A 21,768-nucleotide genomic window follows, 5' to 3' on the forward strand; every position below is an offset into this window, starting at 1 on the left:
GATAGGAAAAAGACCTTCCTAAGGAGCACAATTATCTGAAAAAATAAACTGCTTGGGATGAAAGGTACATTTCTACAGATGCTCTTATCTTTGTTTTTACCATCTCAAGTTCCTGTATGCTCATTTCACTCTCTAGCCTTAAGCCTAGGACATTTCCCTGAAAAACAGCTGGGCTCTAGTCCTTTCGTCTGCTCCTATTTATTTGCTGAAAGCGTATTCCCATCAAAAGAAGTAACGGAGTGTTGCAGTGCCACAGCCCAGAAAGGGCTCTGACCTGGGTCAGAACATTTTCCTTGAGGAGGACTGAGCTGAACCCATTGCTCCCACATCAGAGAGGAGCCCTCTCTTTGCTGCACAGGCTGTCAGGGAAAAGCAGAGGACAACATCCCTGATGGTCCAAAGGAAAGTTGGCCATGTTCCACAGAACAAGTAGCTTTTACTGTGAGGAGGTTAAAAAAAAATCCCTATCATGGGAAAAAAAAAAAAAAAAAAAAAAAGGTGAATAGTTCAAACGGAATTAATTGCAGCTTGGTTTAGTTTTCTGGTTTGTTTTGGTGTCAAGCATTTGCTGTGCTTTTTTCCCTACTAATTTCCTGTCGGGATTGGCAGCCAATGACTCACCTGCAATCACAGATGAGTATAGCCAGAAAGCCAGCCTACAGCTTCTCTTCTCCATCCTGCGCCTTTATCACACAAAACAACCCCCACTCCGAACCCGTAAGTACAGCAATATTCAAAGCACTAGGCAAAAGCAAGGCAGCTTCCCCTTACGTCTGTACATATTGACATAATAGAAGCACTGAAATCAGATACTCCAAGTACTCTGTCTTCATGGTTGACTGCCACAGTTCAAGGTAAAGAAGTAGCAAGTGGCCCTGGGGAAAACCGTCCCACCTGCCCAAAATGACAGGAGCATGATAAGTAAGGCAGTTTTTGAGAGTTTGTCTACAGAAAACCAAACTGGGAAGCCCATGAGGCTGCCAGTAACTTCCCACGCCCAGGGAGAACGCCCCTATGGTTCGTTTTCTGGTGAACAATGTTTAAACTATTTCCTGCATGGATTCAATGGATAGAAATAAATTAGAGAAAGAATTATAGGTCCCTACATTAGATTTTTAATCTGGGAAAGGAAGCACGGGGGCAACCCTGTGCTTCCAACAGACATGCAGGGACCACGTAAACACGTATTATATCCGTTACTGGGAAGCTGAGGAGGGCTTTTCCTGCAGCTGGCTTCTTGTGTACCAATTTATGGTGAATGCCTAAAATCCTTAATGCATATCATCAGAAATTATCGTACAAACACCAGCCTGACCAACAACTTACCTAACGGGAAATCAAAAAGTAAATGAGAAGAAGGGAAGATGAGTGACCCAATGAAGAACCAACAATTTGTCATTTGGGATGTTTTATTAGGCAGTTTGACAAATTTCCTGCTGGTTAACTGATTAAATTTACATTTGCCTATTTTTAATCTTTAATTTATTTCATACTCAAATATGATTGTTAGCCATTAATCAATAAGGTTTAAAGTGTTCATGATTAATGGGTAATGCCTTCAGTATAAATAAGAGATTCTGTGATGCTGGGATTTATCTGGCTCTAGCGATTGCAGGATTGCTCTGAGTGCTCATTCCTTAGTTACAATAAAGCGGGACCAGGAGGATTGATGAGATTCTGTGCCAGCGGTGTGATAAAATGAAATGGAAGCAGCTATTAAGGATCTGTGCGAGGTAATGATGAAAAGAACCCAAAGGGTTAAAAAGACTATGCTTTTGATATAAGTAGTGTCAGAGAGATTAATGAGTCTCCATGCTATAGATAAGTAGGGATTTACAGCATCTGTACGGTAAAAAGCAAGCAGACAGATTAATGAAACGACCACCAACAGCTCTGCCGGGATGTAAAGATTTGGGGCTGTAGAGTTCTGAGCTGCTGTCTAAGGGTTAATGGGAGCCTGGCTGCAGCGGCGGTACCAGAGGAGTTACCGGAGTTTTAAGCTACAGCCTGGGTAAGTAGCAATGAAAGGGTTAATGAAAAGCCTCCATGTATTGAGATGCTAATTGTCAAGATAGTGTATTACTTGAGGAAAGTAATTTGATTACTCGAAACTCCCACTAAGGAGGCAAGCTTGTGTCCCTTCCATCTGTCGGGCTCTGTGAAAGATGATGAATTGAACTCAAAACTCACGTGTGATGAAGTCACTGTCGTTTCCCCGCCAGCAGAGCACTGCTGCCATGCCCACCGAGCAGAGGGGAGCACCGTATTTCAACTTTTCCTCCGAAACCCAGGAGGCACAGTAACCTGTTACTTGCTGCTGCTTGCTTCTTTTTTTTTTTCCTTCCCTCCCCATTTTCTGCCTCAGCGCTACAACTGAGTCATTCTGTTGCCCATGGCTCGTGGGTATACAGTGCTCCTGCAGCGTGCTGCATTATTCCCCAGTTCATCTGTCAATGTTATTTTCAGCTAATGCAGATGTGGGGTTCGCGTACCGTCGCTTTGTAGACACTTGTCGAAAACCATTTGGAAAGCCTTAACTATGCATAAATCTGCAGAGTGAATGTTTTCTTTCATTCACTTGCTCCTATTATTTGATTTCTTGTAGGCCTCTGCGGCAGAGATGGAGAAAATAAGGTAAGTGAGATAGTTTATTTACATCTCATTATATAGAAGAAATGTTCTGTTGCACAATGGAAGATACAGGCTCTTGGAAAATATTTTGCTTAATACGATCAGTGTAAAATACTGGATTGCATGATAATGCAAGGGAAGCTGTGTTTTAGAGACAAAACAAAAGGAATGTGGTTATTCTAGTAATCTATTTTGCAGGGATGTCAATTCAGAAGGGATGTTTTACTCACAAACATGTTTTATTGCCAGATGCAGAGGATATTTGATTATATAAATGTTGTAGTCACTTGTCCATTTACTGCAAGAGCCTGCCATTCCATTTAATGAGGAAAGTGGATCAATAATTCATGAAAAAGCTGAAGAAAATATAGGCTTGACTTCAAAGCATCTAATTACTGTGGTTTGTTTCAATATAATGCTGTAACATTGGTGTTCGATTTTTGTTTTATATTGTATACCAGCCAGATAAATCTTGTCTCCTCTGTGTTTAAAATGTTGTCATACTGTACCAGTTTCTCAGCACATCTCTCTGCTTTAAGCAAAAGGAGATGGCTTTTATAAACATAAGTTTTTCATCTCATGTCCGAGTGCAAGTCTGCTTTGGGGGATATTGCTTTTGTGTATGCTGTTAAGAAAGAAAAAGAAAGAAGAAAGCATTCTAGCCCTTTTTTAAAAATAAATTAAAAAAAATTCAAATCCTCTCTGTTAATAGAATCCCCAGGCATTATCAAAGTGATAGGTAAAAGCTGAACTTTTTACTACCCTTTAGATACTTTATGGATTTTATTTTAACAACCCAAAACATTGGCCGTGCTCTTATTTGGTTTTATCGGACAAGCCCAAATTCCTTCTCCGAACCTGGTGACTCAGTTTGGTTAGTGACAGCAATTGTCCAAGCACAACTTTTTAGAGTTTGGAATGGCTATCCTGAGTTATTAGAAATGCAGAAAAGTTCTAAAATTCTGGAAATAACTGGGGAAGAAGTGGCAAATGTGAAAGAACAGAGATTTTACCGAGTGTTTAATGAATTCTGGGCTGGAAACAAAATCTTGTTTTTCATTTGAGAAGGAAGAGATTAAGTCTCTTACAGTGGACTTGAAGATGCATGTCCGAAAGTTTCTAATAGAATTTATTTATAATATGCTTCAGTTGTACATTTTTGTGGTGTCTCGTGACAATGAAAGTATTATAATTTTTGAGCTGAAAGAAAAATGTTGTGTGATGTATTATGGTTTTGCATGTATATAAGCACTATAATGTTAAAGCTGTGAGTTTTTCCTGAGTAACGACTGAGAAAGCACCTCAGTATGTGGTCCTGCATTTAGTAAAAATTCCAAACAAGGTCATCTATGTTATATGCACACTCATGTAATGAATAACTCTGTCAGAAGATGCAAGCAGATATATATTTACATGTTTGCTTGATAAGCATATGGGCACAAATGCAATACGATACTTGTAATACTTTCCTGAGCATGCCTTGGCCTCTGGTTTTAGTAGACAGGCTCCTGCCACATTTTCAATAATGGGCTGCAGAGCCCAGGAGAATGAGCTCAGGAATGTATTGAAAGAGAAAGAATTTTTTATGACAAGAGTAAACAAGCATAAAGCTCCATTTTCCTAGCACCCTAGTTTTGCAGCTGTCAGGCGTGCAGGAGTCCTTTCCTCAGTTCTCGAGCACTCTATAGATGGAAAAGCCCATAGTGCCCTGCTGAAGGCAGAGGGAGTTTAGCTATTAACTCCAACAAGAGAAGGGTCAGCCTGTGTCAGGAGTTTGTTAATTAAATTTTCTGTTTACAATTCTTGTGTATAAAAGTTGCTTCTGTAGGACATTCATCTCCATCACCCAAGCAGGTGCAAGGCCAGTGCAAAGGCTTCCTGGGCTCCTAAGCAGAGCAGCGAGCTGGGCTGGGGGAGCTCCGGCAGGACACGGAGCAGGAGCTGTGCTGCTCCGTCCTGAACTTTTCCAGGCTCCCTCTCAATAGTCATCATTTTGGATGCGAACTGACAGAACCCTCAGCAGTTTAAGGAAATAGTAACGCGTTCTGGAGTCATTATTTTAAATACTGGTGAACCCACAGCCCTGAGAGAATTAGGTTTTTCCTAAACCTATCCAAGTCTGGCACCCAGGTGAAAAACAGTTTGCCTTGTCTTTTAAGCACAGTGGTTTCAGAAAGGCCATGAAGAGAGATAGCCTGAAGCCAGGGGAAGGAAGAAAGAAACAAGTGGGAAAAGGGCAGGCCAGGAGGAAAGAGGAATTTTTTGTTACGTGTAGAAACCAGTGTAACATCACAGGAGAAGCCATTCCCACATGATGCTTGAATTTCTTCTGCCCTATCCCCTGAACCCATCTCCTTCCCCACTCTCTTTTTGCAACCAGCTGAGGATGTGCCATCAGCTGGGAGGGTGCTGGCCCGAGAACTAGAGGGTGAGCCCATGCCAGCTGCAGAGCTGGGGTGCACAGAGGGTACAAGGCTCCTGCACAACAGGGAGAGGAAGGGGGTCTGGGATGAGCAAAAGGGAAACAAACTAAAGCCTTGTTGGAGAAACAGGAGAAGAGGAGCAAGGTGGATACCCACAGGATAACCAGGCTGAGAACCCTCAGGGTTAGAGAAATCCATGTTTGCATTCCACAGTGCACTTCAAGCTAAGAAAGCCTCGTAAATATGAAGAATAGGTGCAGAGAATCACACTTTTCAGTGGAGCTGCTCCACAATGATAGTCCTTGGGAACTCATGGGGCCAAACATTTTAAAAAGGCAGCTCTGGAAGCCTTTGAGTGAGCTTTGCCCATTCTCCAGTCCAGTGCATCTGGGGCATGCTCAAGGAATGGGGTGGCCAGGCCCATTCAGACAGGGATGCAAATGAAGGAGCCTACAGAATTGATCCAGTGAAGCCCTGAATTCACTGAGCCAGGATAGCACAAGCAGCAGTGCAGAGAACTAACACACCTCTCGGCATTACATTCCTTCACTCACTCTAGCTGGAAAGAGGCAATTCATCTCACATAACGCAGTAATAGTTCCCCTTGCAGACCAAGGAGCGATTGTGACCTGCAATGTCACATCCTGTCCTTCTCAGCAGGGTCTTGCCATGACAGCATTACAGGTGGAAGGAGCAGTAAGAAGTAGAGGTGGGAGGTTATCAGTATTTAGCCTGACACAGGGATGACTTCCTGACTTCCTCTAGAAGTGGAAACATGCTATTTTGTGCTAAAACTTTGACTAGGCGAATCAGTTACTGCAATGAAGCCTTCACAGCGTGAACAATTCCTAGCAGTACATAGTGTTTATAACATCTCAAGGTACCAATATATTAGGCAGGAAGTAAGGCGAACTACTAATCGCAAACCTCTTGAGGATCTGCACTTTTGTAGGTTGGCTGTGTATGGTTATACAGTCACTTTAAACATTAATTACTTCTGACTACAACCATTTAAATACAGTTTTTTAGATCTGGTTCTTCTTCATGTCTATAAAAAAGGACTTAAAATCTTAGTTAAGTAAAGTAAATTTCAAATATACCTATACTATCTTATTTTGACTCTTGTGCTATCTTTGGCGCACAAGAGAAGCACATGCCTTCCAAGTCTGAGGCCTTGCAGATCTGTGGTGGCTGGCACACAAAATTACATTCTGGTACTCTGGAAACTGCTCCTTTAAGTCAGATTGAATCCATAGCATTGCTAGATGTGCAAACGAAAGACCAGTTCCACCGCAACTGCTGTATAAACTCCTGGTAACTTTTCCTTTGCTTCCATTTAATCCTACTTGAAATACAGGTTATAACATTCAACCTTTCAAGTGAAAATGTTGTAAGTTTTGGCATAAGAGACCTCCAAATATATTTTTGTTCACAAATATTGACCAGATTCTCAGTGTTTCTTACACTGAAGAGTATCTCACTCCACAGGAAATGCCAAAGAGACAGATATAATTCAATAAAAGCTTTTTCTTTTTTTTAAATACACTCCTATAATTTCAGTGACAATTCAGAAACTCTATAAATCAATATTCTTAGTTCTAAGCTTCAGGATCCACAATCAGCTGAGCTGTGTATCTAAAAGTACATAAAACAGGACATATCATCACCACCATCAACTGCCAGGCTCACATAATTAGTGCCTGTAAGAAGGCTGACTTCCTACTTTGCAGTGTAACCATGGTATTCCCCATCTGAGGATTACTTTATTTTGGTAGCATCAGTAGTGGCACTATACTAATCATCCAAGGATCTCTGATGAAAGTGATCCATGTCTCAAGGAACCTGTGAGGCAACATCTTTATTTCATTGTGGTCCTTGTTTCTGAGCATATGAAAGTGAAGTGATTTATTTTGCACACAGAGCTGGTAGTAAGTCAGCAGCTCAGTCCAAGTCTCTTGAATTTTCAGACTTGGACTTTTCTCAAGCATGTTTGAGTTCATCTGTGGTAAAGAAGGAATATCAGTCTCTTCAAAAGCAATGTCAGAGGCATGTGCAGTCCTAGGGAAGAGCTTCTGCAGTAGAAGTGAAAATGTGAATACCTTCCTAAATGCCCACTAGATCATACCGCTTCCTTGCACTTGGTATAAATATAGCCCTCTTCATATGCTAATGAACACAGTGCAATTTCCTGCCATCCCCACCTTGCCCTTTTTCCTTCTGTCAGCCTGTATCTACATTAATTTTACTGTAGTTACTTGAACATCAGGAGAGCATTTTTTTTGTTTCCGGAAAGTTAACCACCAAACACGGTTTACTTTACCCTAGGTCTTGCTTCACATCCACAGCTGCTGTGCTGGGAACCACTGCCTTGCACAGAGGTACAATGCCACAGGACAGCAGCATTGTTGTGCAAGCAGCAGCTCCAGCATCTGCTCGGCAGTGGCTGCGGGCTCGAGCTGATGCTGGGACTTCAAACCACAGCTGAGGAGACAGGCGAAGAGATGGCACAGGGCAAGCTCAGAAGCAACAGAGCACAGGGAAATGCTGGTGTGAAAGGGCCGTGAGTTTAGAGGGGTCATTAGAGGTTATAGTAGAAAAGTCACCCAGCTGAGGGAATACTGGGTCCATTTTGAAAGAGGGAGGAAAAATAGGAAAAGGAAAAGAGAGCTGCCTACTTATATTCAAATAGGTAACGCAGGTTTTCATTTTTCTCTGCTCTGCAAGATGTTTTCATCTCCCAGGCAGTCCCAGTAGCAGTGACAGCCCTGCAGTGCTGTTTTCGGCACATCTGGTTTGTTCATGCTGCCATCCAAGGTGTGACTGCAGCACAGCTAAACCGCACCTCTCTCCCCCCGAGGGACTACATGCAGCCTGAAGTTTGGTGGTTGGCCAACCATAGCAACAGGAGCAATGGACACACAAGGATATATTCACAGGGGTATTCACAGCTCCCCAGGGGAGCTATAGACTTGGAACTGGGATCATCTGGGGCACAGAGCCATGCTGATCTACCTACACTCGCACATCTGGGAATTTTATTAATGCTGCCAGGGGCACAGTACACTTGTGTAGCTTCTACTGAACTTCATCCCTCTTCATTTCCACTATTACTGTTACCTGTGCTAGTCAGTCAAATTAGCACTACATAAGTGAAGCAATAGGGTTACTGTTATGTTGTCCTACAACCCTGTGCCTCAACTGCTGTCTGCTGCTTGGAAGAATGATCTAAAAGGAAGGGATGCCTGTATGGAAGGAATCATCTCCAGTCACCTCCTGTAACAAGTGTTGTGTTATATCTTTTAGCTCTAGGTAAATATTTGGTGGAATAAAAGTATCCAGCAAACAGGAAATGTGACAGGAACAGAAAGGTGACAGGAACAGAAAGTAGAATAGATTCAAGTTGAGTGAAACCAGGTATAGCTATGTAAAGTGGCCTGCAGGGACAAGTGGGAGCTGAACAAACATCTGAAGAGACCAAGGAGGTAGGTAGGAGGAGATGAGCCATGCCATCAACTGGGAGCTGCAGTGAGTCATGGGGAAGAGGCTGGACCTAGGTGATACCAAGCCTACAGATAATGCTCTGCCTACCCCTTTCTTGCAAGGCAAAGTGCATCACTGAGCAATACCATAAGCTGCTCAGGAAAAAAGGGGGAGGGAGAATTTTGGACAAATATTTAAGGAAAGGGAAAAAAAAAAAAAGGTCCATTTTTCGTAGTGTTTGTGGTAAGTTCAAAAACTTTGTAGCACAGTGAGGAGCTTCCAGAACAGATGTTTTTTTTGTTGGATTTCTGTTGGACTTCCCCCCTCCCCCCCCACCCCCCCCCAAGAAGATGCAACGATGCTTGATGGTCAGAAAATTAAAAGGTGGGAAAATCGGATGCTGTCTGCATCCCCTGTATTGCTAACAGCAACTAGACTCTGGTTTATGTAAGCTTTCTGACCAAAGCTATCGAGGGATGTGTGCTGAACAGTAAAAGCAGCGACTTACAAAGCAAACTGTGCAGTGACTGCAGCAGTAACAAAACAATCTTAATAAGCTGAAGAGTATAAGAGGTTCCAAGCTGCAAACCCCAGATGTTTCAAGGGCAGTATAGTTTGTGAACCACACTTGAGTGTGCTCTGTGGTGAAATCAAGTACAATTTGAATGGTTGCTGCTACTACAGTGCACAGACTGATGAAAGGAAGGAGATAAGTTGTCTGCAACACTTTTTTACAGGCTTTTGCAATTGCCAGTTCCGCTGCTGCTGGCATGGCTTAGGCAATTTAATTTACCAATCAATTCTTTGATTTACGCACAAGTGACTTTAGAATGCATTCAAATAAAAACTCTCTATCACCACATTTGATTCAATGTTCTTTAAAAATCAAAAGCATCTGAGATAGATCAAAACTATTAAGCTTTTCACATAAAAAAAAATTGAAGGGGTTGAATTGTCTTAATGTTTTAATGATGACCTAGAGCCAGCTTAGCATGAAGTACAATGTTCTGAAAAATAGGCAGCAGATAGTGAGCTATAATCATGCTTTTTGGAATTCATGAATATGAGGGTTGTATAATTTACAGAGCCCTCAAGCGGGATAGCAGGATGATAAGTGCCTGTAGCTCCTTACTGGATTTCTCTGATGCATGTGACTATCCTACTGCTCATGTGAACTGCACAACTCCTCTTACTCAACTCTTCCAGGAGTAACAAGATCCACTTCATTGAACAGTGCACAGTGTCACTGCTCATTGCCTGTCTTGTACTAATGTTTATACTGGGGTAAAAAGGGCCTCCACGTCACATGCATGTATATTGCCTCTTAGAGCATGACTTTCTCCATATACGCATTTGCAAAGCTCTGAAAAGCATTGAGAAATCTAGTGTTCATCCTGAGCTTGCCCAACTGTCCTCATGTTAGCAAAACCATAACAGAAGCTGTGTGTGAGAGAACATACACACGCATCAGGCAGCAGACTTGCATCTAGGGGGGCAAATAGTATTTGAGAGCAATACTTTTGGCAAAGCAGTAGCTGAGTGACGGATGTGATGTACTAGGACCTCATGACTACATCAGTGCCGTTTCAGCTACTCATAACAAAATGCAAATTTTGACCAATGCACCTTCATTTTGCCCATCTTTAAAAGAAGGAGGAGAAAGAGAAGGGGGGTGTCCGAGAAAAAAAAGAAGAGCTTCAAACTGTTTTCTGGAAGCCATTGAGTTCTTCAGGGAGTCCCTGCTGTGCTACAAAGACCCTCATGTTCACAAGAAGCTTTCATGACTCAACAGCTCCAAATTGCTGCCCTCTGTTCAACAAGACCAAGTCTCATATCCATGTCAGAGCAAAGGGCCTTAACTTTGAAGTTTCTGTACAAATCAGGTCAAACAAATGAGCTCATTTTATGTTTCTGTTAGCTGTAACTGCCATTTAGACAAGAGGATCAGTTTAAGGAGCTGCTCTATTTTTAAGGCCTTCCAAGAGCTATACTGGAATTCCCAGGAATGAATGGCAACTTAATCTTTTCCCTCACCATCCCCCAAGAGCTCATTCTTGGAGTAGGCAATTTAAAGAGATAAGCAATCAGCACTCCTCTTTTCTGTGCATTTCTGTTTAAGAAGTGTTAAATCTTTGAGCTGCTATTTAACTCAGGGATGTTGGCTTAACCAAGGTACTGCACAAATTAACAGTTTTCAATGCTTCGCCTGTACAGAGTAGTCTACAGATGGAAAAAGAGATTGTCTATATATCTGTATAATTGGTCTTACTGCCAAGAAGTCCTACAGATGTAGGTACTTGAAATGACATTTAAGTAGCACTAAATGCATGGCAAATGACTTTGCATACGCATATTTAACTAAGTTTGTAACTGCTGGGTCCCTTGCCCTTTGAGATATTATTTCCTCTTCATATGAATCCAGTCTCTATGCTGTAACAAGGAAGTAGTATTTCCAGGGAGTTAATTGGAAACAGTCCAGACCAACATGTACTAAATATATTCCAAGACTTAATGCAGATCCATGAGTGACTGAAGAATAAATGTTTTGCAGCTCTACCCAATATTCTTAACAACTCAACAGGGGACTGGTAACAAAGTATATTCACAGACAGAGGCATATCCTTCATGATGAGGAAAGTGCTGCTTTCTATAAAGAAATAAAGATTTTTAGACTGCATACAAACAATCTATAGCACTGAAACAGCTCTGTTTGAACTGAAAATGAATTGTACATTCAGCTTTGACTCTCAGCTGATGAATAGCAATGATGTTTTTATTTGTATTTGCATTCTGATTTAGATTGATGAGAGACCGACAATTAAAGAGTGAAAGATTAAGTGAGTCAAAAATAAGTTCAAAATAAGAAACCCAGCAAAGTAGCCCAAAGCAATGCAAGTAGAGTGGTGAAAGACAGACCAGCAATGACATTTAAGTAAATTACTTGGAAAGCAATACCATAGCCCAACACATTGGAAAATTTGATATTCCTAGTCAAAAAAAACAGAGCAAGAAGTTTTTACACAAGTCCAAATAGGCCTTCAGTCCTACCCTTTCCAGTGCTGATTCACAGACAGGCTCTTGCTAAAAGGGGTGCATGACTGACCTGGCTTATTTTTGTCCAAATCTGCAGAGCAGCTGGCCCAAGTACCCCAACTCTGCCATCTCCTTGCAGCCTCGCAAACAGTGCCAGGCAGTCACACACAGAAGCGCCTGGTTTCTCAACCCACATCAGCAGCGTGACCCTGCCAAATCTCAGCCTCGCCAGTTCCACTTCATTTCTGACCCCTCACAAGCCTTTACGAAGAACAAAATCTTCCTGCCTTGTCCCTGTCCTTACTGCAACAATGCCACCAAGTGCCATGAGCATGACAGGAAGACTCCTGAGGAGATTTTCAGCTCACATTGCCTAGGACAGTCCAGTTAATGCCAGTATTTGCTCTGGAGCCCCTAGATATCTGGCAAGTTTGGGGGCAAGCAGAGGGGTGTAAAGAGATAGAAAGTCCCTTCATTCAGTTTGCTTCTATTTTCCCACTTGTGGAAGGAAAAGTGGTCCCCTTGCCCTGCAGCTGGAGCTATCGTAGTAGGTGCCAGAGACCACCTACTAAAATGATATTGCCAGTTGTGGAGCCTCCTGAAGCATGTTTTCTTGTTTCTTTGGTCTTGTTTTATTTCTTCAGAAGATGCAGCCAGTTTGTGCCTTGTCTTTATATCAAATGTTCTCTATTTAACTCTTTCATTACTGGAGGAACCAAGAACAGGAAAGCTCTAAGAGGTACACAGTTCTACCCAGTCCCATGTGAAGGAACGACCAAATTCAAGAGTCTTGGCTTTTCTGTGAGGAAGGTTAATTATCCCTTTTTACAAGTCAAGAGGTAGCTCTGGCAACAGAGCATATGGGCAGGAGAGGGAAGAAATGAGTCATAGGTAGAGACAACTGACATGAGTTTCTTCTGGCCAAATTTAGCTGACCTATACTGTTTGTTAACAGAGCAACTTCCCTCCCCCCTTCCCTCCTCAATCCACAAGAGAAATCACAACAAAAAAGTAATGAAAATTTTTTTTCTGAGAAATTAAAAGTACAAGAAGTTATAGCACTAAACAGGTCGTCTGCTAACAAATGCCAGTTTAGAGGAGTAAAGCTGTCTTGTCTACTGTATATGATGCAAATAGTTCCAGATAACAGGAAACTCCTGACAACAGGAACATATTTTTTTTTTCTCCACCTTGAAAAAGCTGCTGATGCAGATATTTACAGTAACTGTAGACTTCAACCTGCTTTCCTTGGTAGATTCAGTTACTAGAAGTGACGGGTTTCACATGCTGTGAGCTTCTAGAGGGTTTTCTTTACAAACCAGGACTGAATATCATCTAAATGTAAAAGACAAAAACCTCTGAGAGAGATGTCCCATTAATTCCAGCACACAGTGCACTTGGAGCCATTTGAGAGAAACAATGCTAACCTAGCCAGTTTTGCTTAATATACTTTGCTTTGAAGAACATTTTTCTCATCTAAAAGCACTTCTTTTTTTAAGGCAGTGAAAACCCTCCCATGGTCCATTGTGGAAAACAACTTTTATTATAACCTAGGAACATGTAGCAAATAAACGACAACAGCTACATGTTACTTGGATTCAAGGAACATGGAAAATTTCATTTACAGTTTTGATAGTAAAATTCTAATGAATATTTTGCTGGTAATTCAATGTAGACTGGACTACTCTTCTGTGGTTTTGCAGTTGCTTTGCATTCTCATCTCCATCCCCTGAAGAGCTCTCCAAATCCTACCGCACAGTAAAAACAAAGTTTATCAGGATTTTCATCTTAAGTTTCCTATAGCATTGAACCCCTAATTATCATGGCACGCAGAGCAGACGTTTCCGATTAAATTGCCAGCCTGGATTTCTAGACCATCCCATCTCCTTATTCATCATCTCTATATACACAACATCGGGAAAGCATCTTAAGATATAAATAGGCATAGATATGGTTGCATGCTGAATTCTAAGTAACTGAATGAATCCATTGCTGCATCCTTGGAGGACTCCAGTTTTTCCCAGAACTACAGCTCCTTTTTGAGTGTTATCTACCTCATTATGCATAGATTAGTTACATTATGTATTGGTTTGCACAGACCACACAGAAGCTGAAAACTGTTAACTACAATTTTGCAGAGACATTAATGGAATCAGAAAGACACATATTCTTTTATGTGAAAGGTAATGTTATTTATACTTTTTTGCATTCATGTGAAGAACAAAACATTCACATGATCCGACTGTCACCCATATCTAGAATGTTGCCTGCTACAAGTCTGCATTAACTGGAACCACAGCTGGCGTACACCTACAGCATGGATTCATGGCACAAAGCTACTGAGCTACTCAAGGTTTCCCAAATCCACTTAGAACTTCTTTCCTTACAACTTTACTATGAGCCAGTGAACTGGAGACTAGTTAACTGCAACTTTCACAATGGCAGCAGGCATTCTTTTTAACAGCAGAATCAGTAAAATCAACAAAAACTGTTGTCCCTTTACTAGAGGAAGCTCTTGTACAGAAAGATATTAGTTATATTTTCTATTCTTACCCTGACTATTTTCTTCAGCACTAGAAATTAGGGCACTGGCTTGCGGAGTCATGCCCTGATTGCTGAAATTAAGGGCAATTATGCAATGGAAAGAGGAAGTATAACAGGTCAGAGATTGTACATCTGCTTGAAGTGCAGGTGATGAAGGTGCTGCCATTACCGAGTTGAAAACACGGACTAAGGTCTAAAGCTTTGAAGGATCTGACAGTCTTGCTCTACAGACATGGGTTACAGCCACAAACATTAGGACTCTTTAGGACTCTCTCAGAAGCACTGTCAAGGTTCAAAGGATTGTCTTCTTTTTTCCTTGCCCCCCTTTTTTTTTTTTTGAGCACTGTACAAATCACAAACTTCCATCTCCTCACGGGAACACTTAGCACCCTTTCTAGAGTAATGAAGAGTTTCAGCTAGAAGCTGGCAATCTTTCATGGGCAAGGTGCCAAACTGTATTTTTTGTTCCTAATTTAGAGCTTAAACATGTTGGTAGACAACATTGAGAAGCTGGGAGCCACTGCCTCTCACAGATGCTTCTCTCAAGATGCTGTGGATCCCAAATCTCAGGCCTGTGCTGACCCTGTCAGGCTTGCACAAATCCCCTGACATCTGCAAACCACTGGGAGCCCCTTAGAAGGAACATTTTATAAATCTGCAGAATACTGTTGGGGTTTTTTCACCCCCCTGACTCACTCACTCTGCATCATTTGACATTTTAACATATTGCCATATTAACCACCAAAAGTCTGAACTGTGAGGATGACTTCAAACTTGTATTTACAAGAGTAGAGATGCAGCGGCATATGGACCACCAGCTGGTGAGAAGTAGGAATGGTACTTTGTGGAGTTTGAGTCACTAAGTGATTTTTTAAAAAAAAAAACAAAAAAACCAGAAAAATAGATCATCTTCTGTACAGTCAAAAAGTTAGAGAAAATCTTGGCTTCTTAGAACCGGCATTGTTTGAAGGGACAACTGCAAGAAGGCCAGTACTCAGAAAGCACAAAGTCTGGAAGCGTTAAATAAACTGGAAGCTATGTTGTTTATTATAAGAGGTATATGCAAACAAGCTGTTTCCTGCTAAGGCTGTAAGAAATAATACCACAGAGGGAGTGATGTGAGACAGGAAAAAAAAAGAAAAAAAAACCCAAAAAAGAGACGACAGTCTGTTCCTTTTAAACGAGGAATAAAAATCACTTTGAGAGCGAGGGTGATGCCGGGGGAAGTGTCTTTTTATTGATTTCATAACCACCTACACTCAAATTCAAGTCTCCAGCCTTTTCCCCCACCTCTCCCTAGCCTTATGTCTTTTCCTCAGGTGTTGCCACCCCTTCACCTTCTGGAGGGATTCTCCTTTGTGCTCCATCAGCAGCTCCACCTCTTCCCCTCCCCAAATGGTGACTAGAGCTGACATTCTGCAGACCTCAGACATTTCCCAATCCAGCAATTTTTGGGAGATTAACCACTTATTTAAGTTACCTAAGCTCGAGTCCTCCCAGGAAGTAGTTCATTCTTCCTCATCCTGTTTTTTTCCCTCAGACTGTTGTTTTTCACCACTGTTACTCCAGTCGAAAACTCACTGCCTAAGGTAATGCAACTGTAACACAGACTAATTTTCATCAAACTTCAGAGACTGATGTTCACTATTGTCCTGAATGCCAGTCCACTTCATCAATCTTTTCACTTTATCTGTTGAGGAGACACCCAGGTTTTAGAGGGCAGTTCTGTGGTCTCAGTCTGCAGCGCTGCCGGCGGCTGCTCTCCCCTCACCTGAGCTCCCTTGCCAGCCCTGCTTGTTCAGGAGTGGTTCCCGTGGCTTTCTCAGAGACGCAAGAAGAGGGAGTCTCCTGTGGCTCCATCGATGCAGCTGCTAAGCAGAAGCTGTCTTTCAATAACTGGGATCTTTTTGGAGAAAGTAGTAAACAGAAAAAAGGGAAAAAAAAAAGAAGAAGATTCGACAAGGGGAAAGATTCATAGATAAACATTTTTTGTAATGGGGGAGGAAGATATAGAAGGAAAGGCCGGTTCCTTCAAAAAATAGAATATTGTCTTGGGACTATTAAATAACAATATAACTAATTACCAAGATAATTATCTTCATGCTGGAGCACCAAACAGCTGAAATACAGAAGCTGCTGAGAGCACTTACTATAGTAAATTACTGAAATGCTTGTCATGGTTTATTCTGCTGAATTAGGGTACTAAAAGAAGTGTGTTACATTATTTCTCTATTGACTCTTCCACATGTGATTATTTATTATTAGATTCATAAGCATGAATCAGACAGGAAGGTCAAGTTACTAGTGATTCTGGAGCTTCATCAGCTGTATAGCATTATCTGCACTGTAAAGGTAGATACATTGCTAACTGCATAATGAGAATTATGCAAGTAATCATTAAATTGCTTGAGTATCAGTCACATTAAAAAAACCCCAAAACACTAGATCAGCATGTAAAGCATTAAAATTGTAAACGTACTGGAGTTGTAATGTAAAGGAAATATAAAGCATGTCTTTTTTGCCTACCCTTCCTTGAACAAAGTGCAGAAGCATAGCAGAGAGAGAGAAATCTGAAATCATTACTTTCTGCCTCTGCACTGTGTAGGTTTGTTTGGCCAACAAAGGAACATTTGCGCTTCTAGATGTCAACCAAGTCTCAGAAACCCTCTGTGGCTCCTGCAAGCGTTATTGCCTTCTTAAAGGTGAGACTGAGAATGGTTAAGTGACTTCTTCAAGTTCTTTGAGGGGCTTCTGTCAAAACCAAGACAGACATGCAAGTTATTACTTTAAGGCAAAGAAGGCAGAGAACGTAGAGCAAGAGAATGAAGTTCTTGCTCCAGGAGCAGAATAACCACTTCTGAAATGAGTAGTTTCATTCAGCCGAGGAGCAGGGACAAGTTCCAAAGCAGAACATCCCTCAGCAAAATCAAAACGCTTATGGTACTGCTTGCTTCTTCCCTGTTTCACAAATGATTTCAAAACTGATTTGTGACTGTTTTTCTCCCCATCACTGTTTCCTCTCCACAACATGGTAGCATAGACCCCTTATGAGGAAAGATACAGATATACCAACTTGTCCTTAATTTGTCCCCAGCTTGTCCCCAAGTATAAATAATCACCACAAAACCAGTGCTACTCATTACACAGATACAGACCCTCGATATCACTTAGGGATACCAGATAAGCATCACTGTATACATTCTTGCAAGCAAAGTACTACTAACTACGTTTAAGACCTAAATCCACCACCAGTGTGAGCGGACTCTACTGCATTCAGATGAAAATAGTTACTGCAGTTTCTACAGGTAATATCTTTGATTTATTCTGATGTTTTCTTGTGCATGAAAAAAGGTCAGCCAATAAGGAGTAAAAAACATAGTGTGAGATGAAGGCAATTAACATTGCTTCAGTTTCAGTAGTGGGTCTTCCCCCCCCCCCCCCATCCTCAAGTCTCTCAGCTTCAGAGAGAGAAGCCCAACTCTAACTACCATTTCTGTGCCCTTTTCAGCTTATGGTAATTGCTGTTGTGTAGCATCACAGTATTGGGGCCTTTGCCCTATCCTTCTCCCCGTTTTGCTCAGGCAGCAGCAGGAGAATTTTCTTTTGATTTATTCTTCTAATAAATCGCTTCAGCGATGTCAGAATATTAGAGCTGCCTATTATCTAAAGGTTTCTTTGCAAATTCACATTAAATGAAAACGTAACTTTTCAGTCATTAATGCACTGAAAGAAGTTGTGGTTAAAGGAGGAGATGGATGGTTCGGAAGCTTATCCATTACATTTAAAAGCAAATTATCAGTGACAGAAGCTAGGTGAAACAGGCAGCAGGAGAAATCAAAAGACAGATTGAGATATCAATCAAAGAGACTTTCAGATCCTTTTCTTCTTACACGGACCACTAGAGGAGGCATTTAGAGGGATATAACAAAGAAGAGAGAGTCTTCTGCCACATGGGAAAACCTGAGGCATTTTTGCTGCCCAGTCGCTGCCGGTAACGCGTGCTACGCCCAGGCAGGAGGAGCAGTAGCACGCAGTGGCTGTTGGCAGAAAACTGCTGATGCCATAGGGTACCCCACACAGACTGCTCCTTACAGGTCCAAAAGGCAAAGGTTAAAGAAACCAAGGGGTCTGTTTAGTAAGATGGAACTTCGTAGCCAAGCTGGAAGCATCCTTGCAGGAAAATTCTTGCAACAGACAGGTTTAAGAAATTTACCTCAAAATGCAAATAGATACTGCAAACATCGCAAAGGGGATTCAAGATTCAAATGACTGTATGGATCTGACCTTTAACATTTTTGGGCCTCTGTTTTCATCTGTAAACTGGGGGTGATGGAGACCTCTTTCCCAGTCTAAAAGGAAAACATTAGTTAAGCATATAGAAAACTATGAGGCACCTCCATGAAGTGGTTATCTAATTCAAATATAGGTGTAGGTGGGGCATGGGAGTTTATTGATTAGTACTACACCAGAGAAAGATTCAGAACTGCAGAAGAGTCATTGCATAATGAGTTCATATCTGCTATTTGTTGCTATATCATTAAAAGCTCATGAGTTACTTCAGTCGTCATTAGGTAAATAAGATATCACCGTACTTTCTGTGTAGTTCTTCACATTTGAAGTTATACACTTGCTTTGACTTGGAAAGAAACGGGGCATTTTATGCTTTTTGATCTTTGTATCTTTTGCTCCCATTCTCAGAGTACTGTTTGGACTTTTTAAGTTGTGCATTATAAACTGCATTCTTGATATGGATCTCCCATATTTAGGTGCTCTGATTGTTCAAAGGACTCTCCAGCTGGGTAGAAAGACTATTTGAGTGCTAATACAGTGATTGTAAAGAATGGGACATCAGTTCCCATTTTAGAACATAAATCTTGGCAAGTTTGAATGGAGTATATTCAAATGGGAACAAATGGACATTTTAAGCATGTAATTTAAAACAAAACATTCAGCACTTACATGAATAAACTCAGCAACTGCAGCTCCCCTAGCCCAGCGTATAGAGCCTGTGGGTGACAGTTCCAAGCTCATAGCTATTGGGCAGCCCATGAGAGCACTTGGCCCCAGGGTTCAGCAACGGGAACCCTGCACTCCAGGTCCCTTTCTGTAGTTGAAGCTTTCAGCTCAGCTTTCTAAGACACTCGCCTTTCTTCCTTATCTGTGGGTCCCAAAAAGATACACCAAGCTTCTTGCGGTTTCAAAGAGGGACACCATCCCAGCTCTGCATCTATTCAGGCATTGGGCTTGGGTACCTTGTAGATACATACATGTGCTTATACACACATCTATTTCTAACTGCCACCGGAATCTTTCTAAAATGCACTTTTAAAAGTTCTTCCTAAAAATAATGCTAAGCCAGAGCTGCTTGCACTCTGCAATGCTAGCAGTAAGCCTTATCTTTCCAATTGAGAAAATGGAAATGGGAAAAAAAAAATAAATCAATGTGGGGTTGAAGAAAGGGATTTGCAGATCAGGCTGCTTTTCCTTACAAGCGAGTACCTTGTCTGCTTGTGGCATTTTGCTCTAGCAGAGAAGGTGTCATGCATCCAATTAAAAAGATATCGAAGTAGACAAGATTGGAATGAGAATGAATAAATGCTGCAGCTGCACTGGGAAGAGTTGGCTAAAAATTACACAACTGGGAGAAATACTGTCTTCTTGACCATTCCTGCAGTCACACCAGTGATGATACTAAAGCACAAGAACAAACTGGATAGTCTACTGCATGCTACAGATATGCCTTCTCTTTAATCTGGTGTATTTATTTTGAGTTCAGTGAAGAAATTTTACATTAAGTGAAAGAGTAGAGATGTCTAGCCTTTCACTATGCAGCAGCTCTTAAAGGCATGGAAAAGACAAGCTTTTTTGTTTTTTCAGATTCCCATTTCTATAGTGCTCCCATCGATACCTGCATAGTTTGATCCCAGCAACCACCTCTGTCACGCAATGGGAGGACCACTTGCATTGGGGTCCCATGATAGGAAATTTGCCATCCTCCCCTCAGTAGGGAAAAAGAGCTGGAACCCTGGCAGAAACTATTCAGACTGTCAGAGGAGAAAGCAAGAAACAAGCTAAAGACCAGATAAGTTGTTCTGGAAGGTTGAGTCTGCTCAAATAGTCACAGGCTGAGCGTGTGCTGTTGGAGTGGGTCCAGAGGAGGGCCACAAAAATGATCAGAGGGCACATGACCTCCAGAAGCACCTTCCAGCCTAATTCTATGATTCTACATACCCCTAGTCCAAGTCCTTTGTACACTGGAATTCTCAGTGGAGGGAATTGGAGTTTAAAGGGCAACATCTGTATCAACCATAGATGTGTTTCATTTCAGTAGTTTTTCTTTTACATGGTTCAATTTAAGGACGTAAGTTATTTACTTTTCCCACCCCTGTGAAATGATGAAGTTCCTCCTCATCATTGTAAAGATGAAGAGCCAAAAAGTCTGACATCTGCAATGTAACTAGAGCCCTACTGAAGTCAATACAATGTAAGAATATAGCCGAGAGCCGGAGTATAAACCTGGTAAGTAAATACCAAAAGACCTATAGAAAAGTTTTAATCACTCCAGACATCAGAATATCGGTTGCTTAAAAAAAGCAATTATACAAAATTATAACACAGTTGAATACAGTCTGTTTGGATGCATTCTGGCAGGACTCCTCACACTTCTATTGCACTCCTCAGTAAGCATGACAGTAATGAAGAGGTTTGCAAGGAGAGCAGAGCACTTTTTGGCCAGTGGTTTGCTGGCCAAAGCCACTGCCCAGTTGTTGTTCAGAGTAGAGTCAAAGCAAAAAGCAGCAGGAAGGTCAGGTGAAAACTTTGGGCAGCACCCTCTCGTTGCGGGAGGCCTCAGCAAACAAAGAACTTGTCTGGCCCCAACAGAGTGTTTGTAATTGGGATTAATGGAATGAAGGAAAGGAATGGTCTCAGAGGGCTTAGAAAAATCTTTTCCAGGACTGTAGGAAACCAAAGGAACGGAGACAAGTGCATGTACATGTTAATTTCATAGAATCATTTAGGTTGGAAAAGACCCTTAAGATTGAGTCCAGCTGTTAAGCTAGGACTGCCAAGTCCACCACTAAACCATGTCCCTAAGTGCCACATCTATGTGTCTTTTAAATACCTCCAGGGATGGTAACTTAACTGCTTCCTTAGGCAGCCTGTTCCAATGCTCAGCAACCCTTTTGTCCATCTTATGCTAACTAATTAAAGGGTGATAACTTTAGAAATATTTAGAAAAATCTTTATGAATCTTTCTTGATCCGATACTTGCCCCTTGAGGAAAAATGTCAAGAGAGTGCCCCTACAACTGCAGTTTTGGGAAAGAAGGTGCTTAAGGTAACAAGATGGAGTATGAGGTCAGCATTTGTCCAGGATAATGGGATATATTATCTGACCCAATTTGTGGGCTACTTTCTCATCTAGGGACTAGATCTGAGGAGCTTTAGAGAAAATAGCAAGGAACAGAGTAGAGAACAGATGACAGGATCAAACTTGGAGCCTCAGAGAGAAGGCTGCTCCAGCCAGACAGCTTGGGGAACACCCTACTCTCTGTCCCTCTGTGCCAACCAGGGATGGGAAACTGTCACAACAGTAAATGCCCAAGAAGCTTCTGAAAGTCAAAATTTCCCTTTGCTCCTGCTCACCACAGTGCCTC

At 41.6% G+C, this 21,768-nt stretch overlaps 1 protein-coding gene across 1 annotated transcript in view; it reads left to right on the plus strand.

Annotated features, from left to right (window-relative positions):
- The window catches only part of BEGAIN (brain enriched guanylate kinase associated), a 149,997-nt gene that overhangs the window by 33,870 nt on the left and 94,359 nt on the right, over positions 1-21,768 (plus strand). Inside the window, exon 2 of the mRNA XM_074149429.1 lies at positions 2,606-2,634. Within this exon, the coding sequence (XP_074005530.1) occupies positions 2,606-2,634 (29 nt within the window). The remainder of the gene's footprint in view (positions 1-2,605; positions 2,635-21,768) is intronic.

Source organism: Numenius arquata, chromosome 6, assembly GCF_964106895.1.
Source record: "Numenius arquata chromosome 6, bNumArq3.hap1.1, whole genome shotgun sequence".
In the NCBI taxonomy this organism is placed as follows: Eukaryota; Metazoa; Chordata; class Aves; order Charadriiformes; family Scolopacidae; genus Numenius; species Numenius arquata.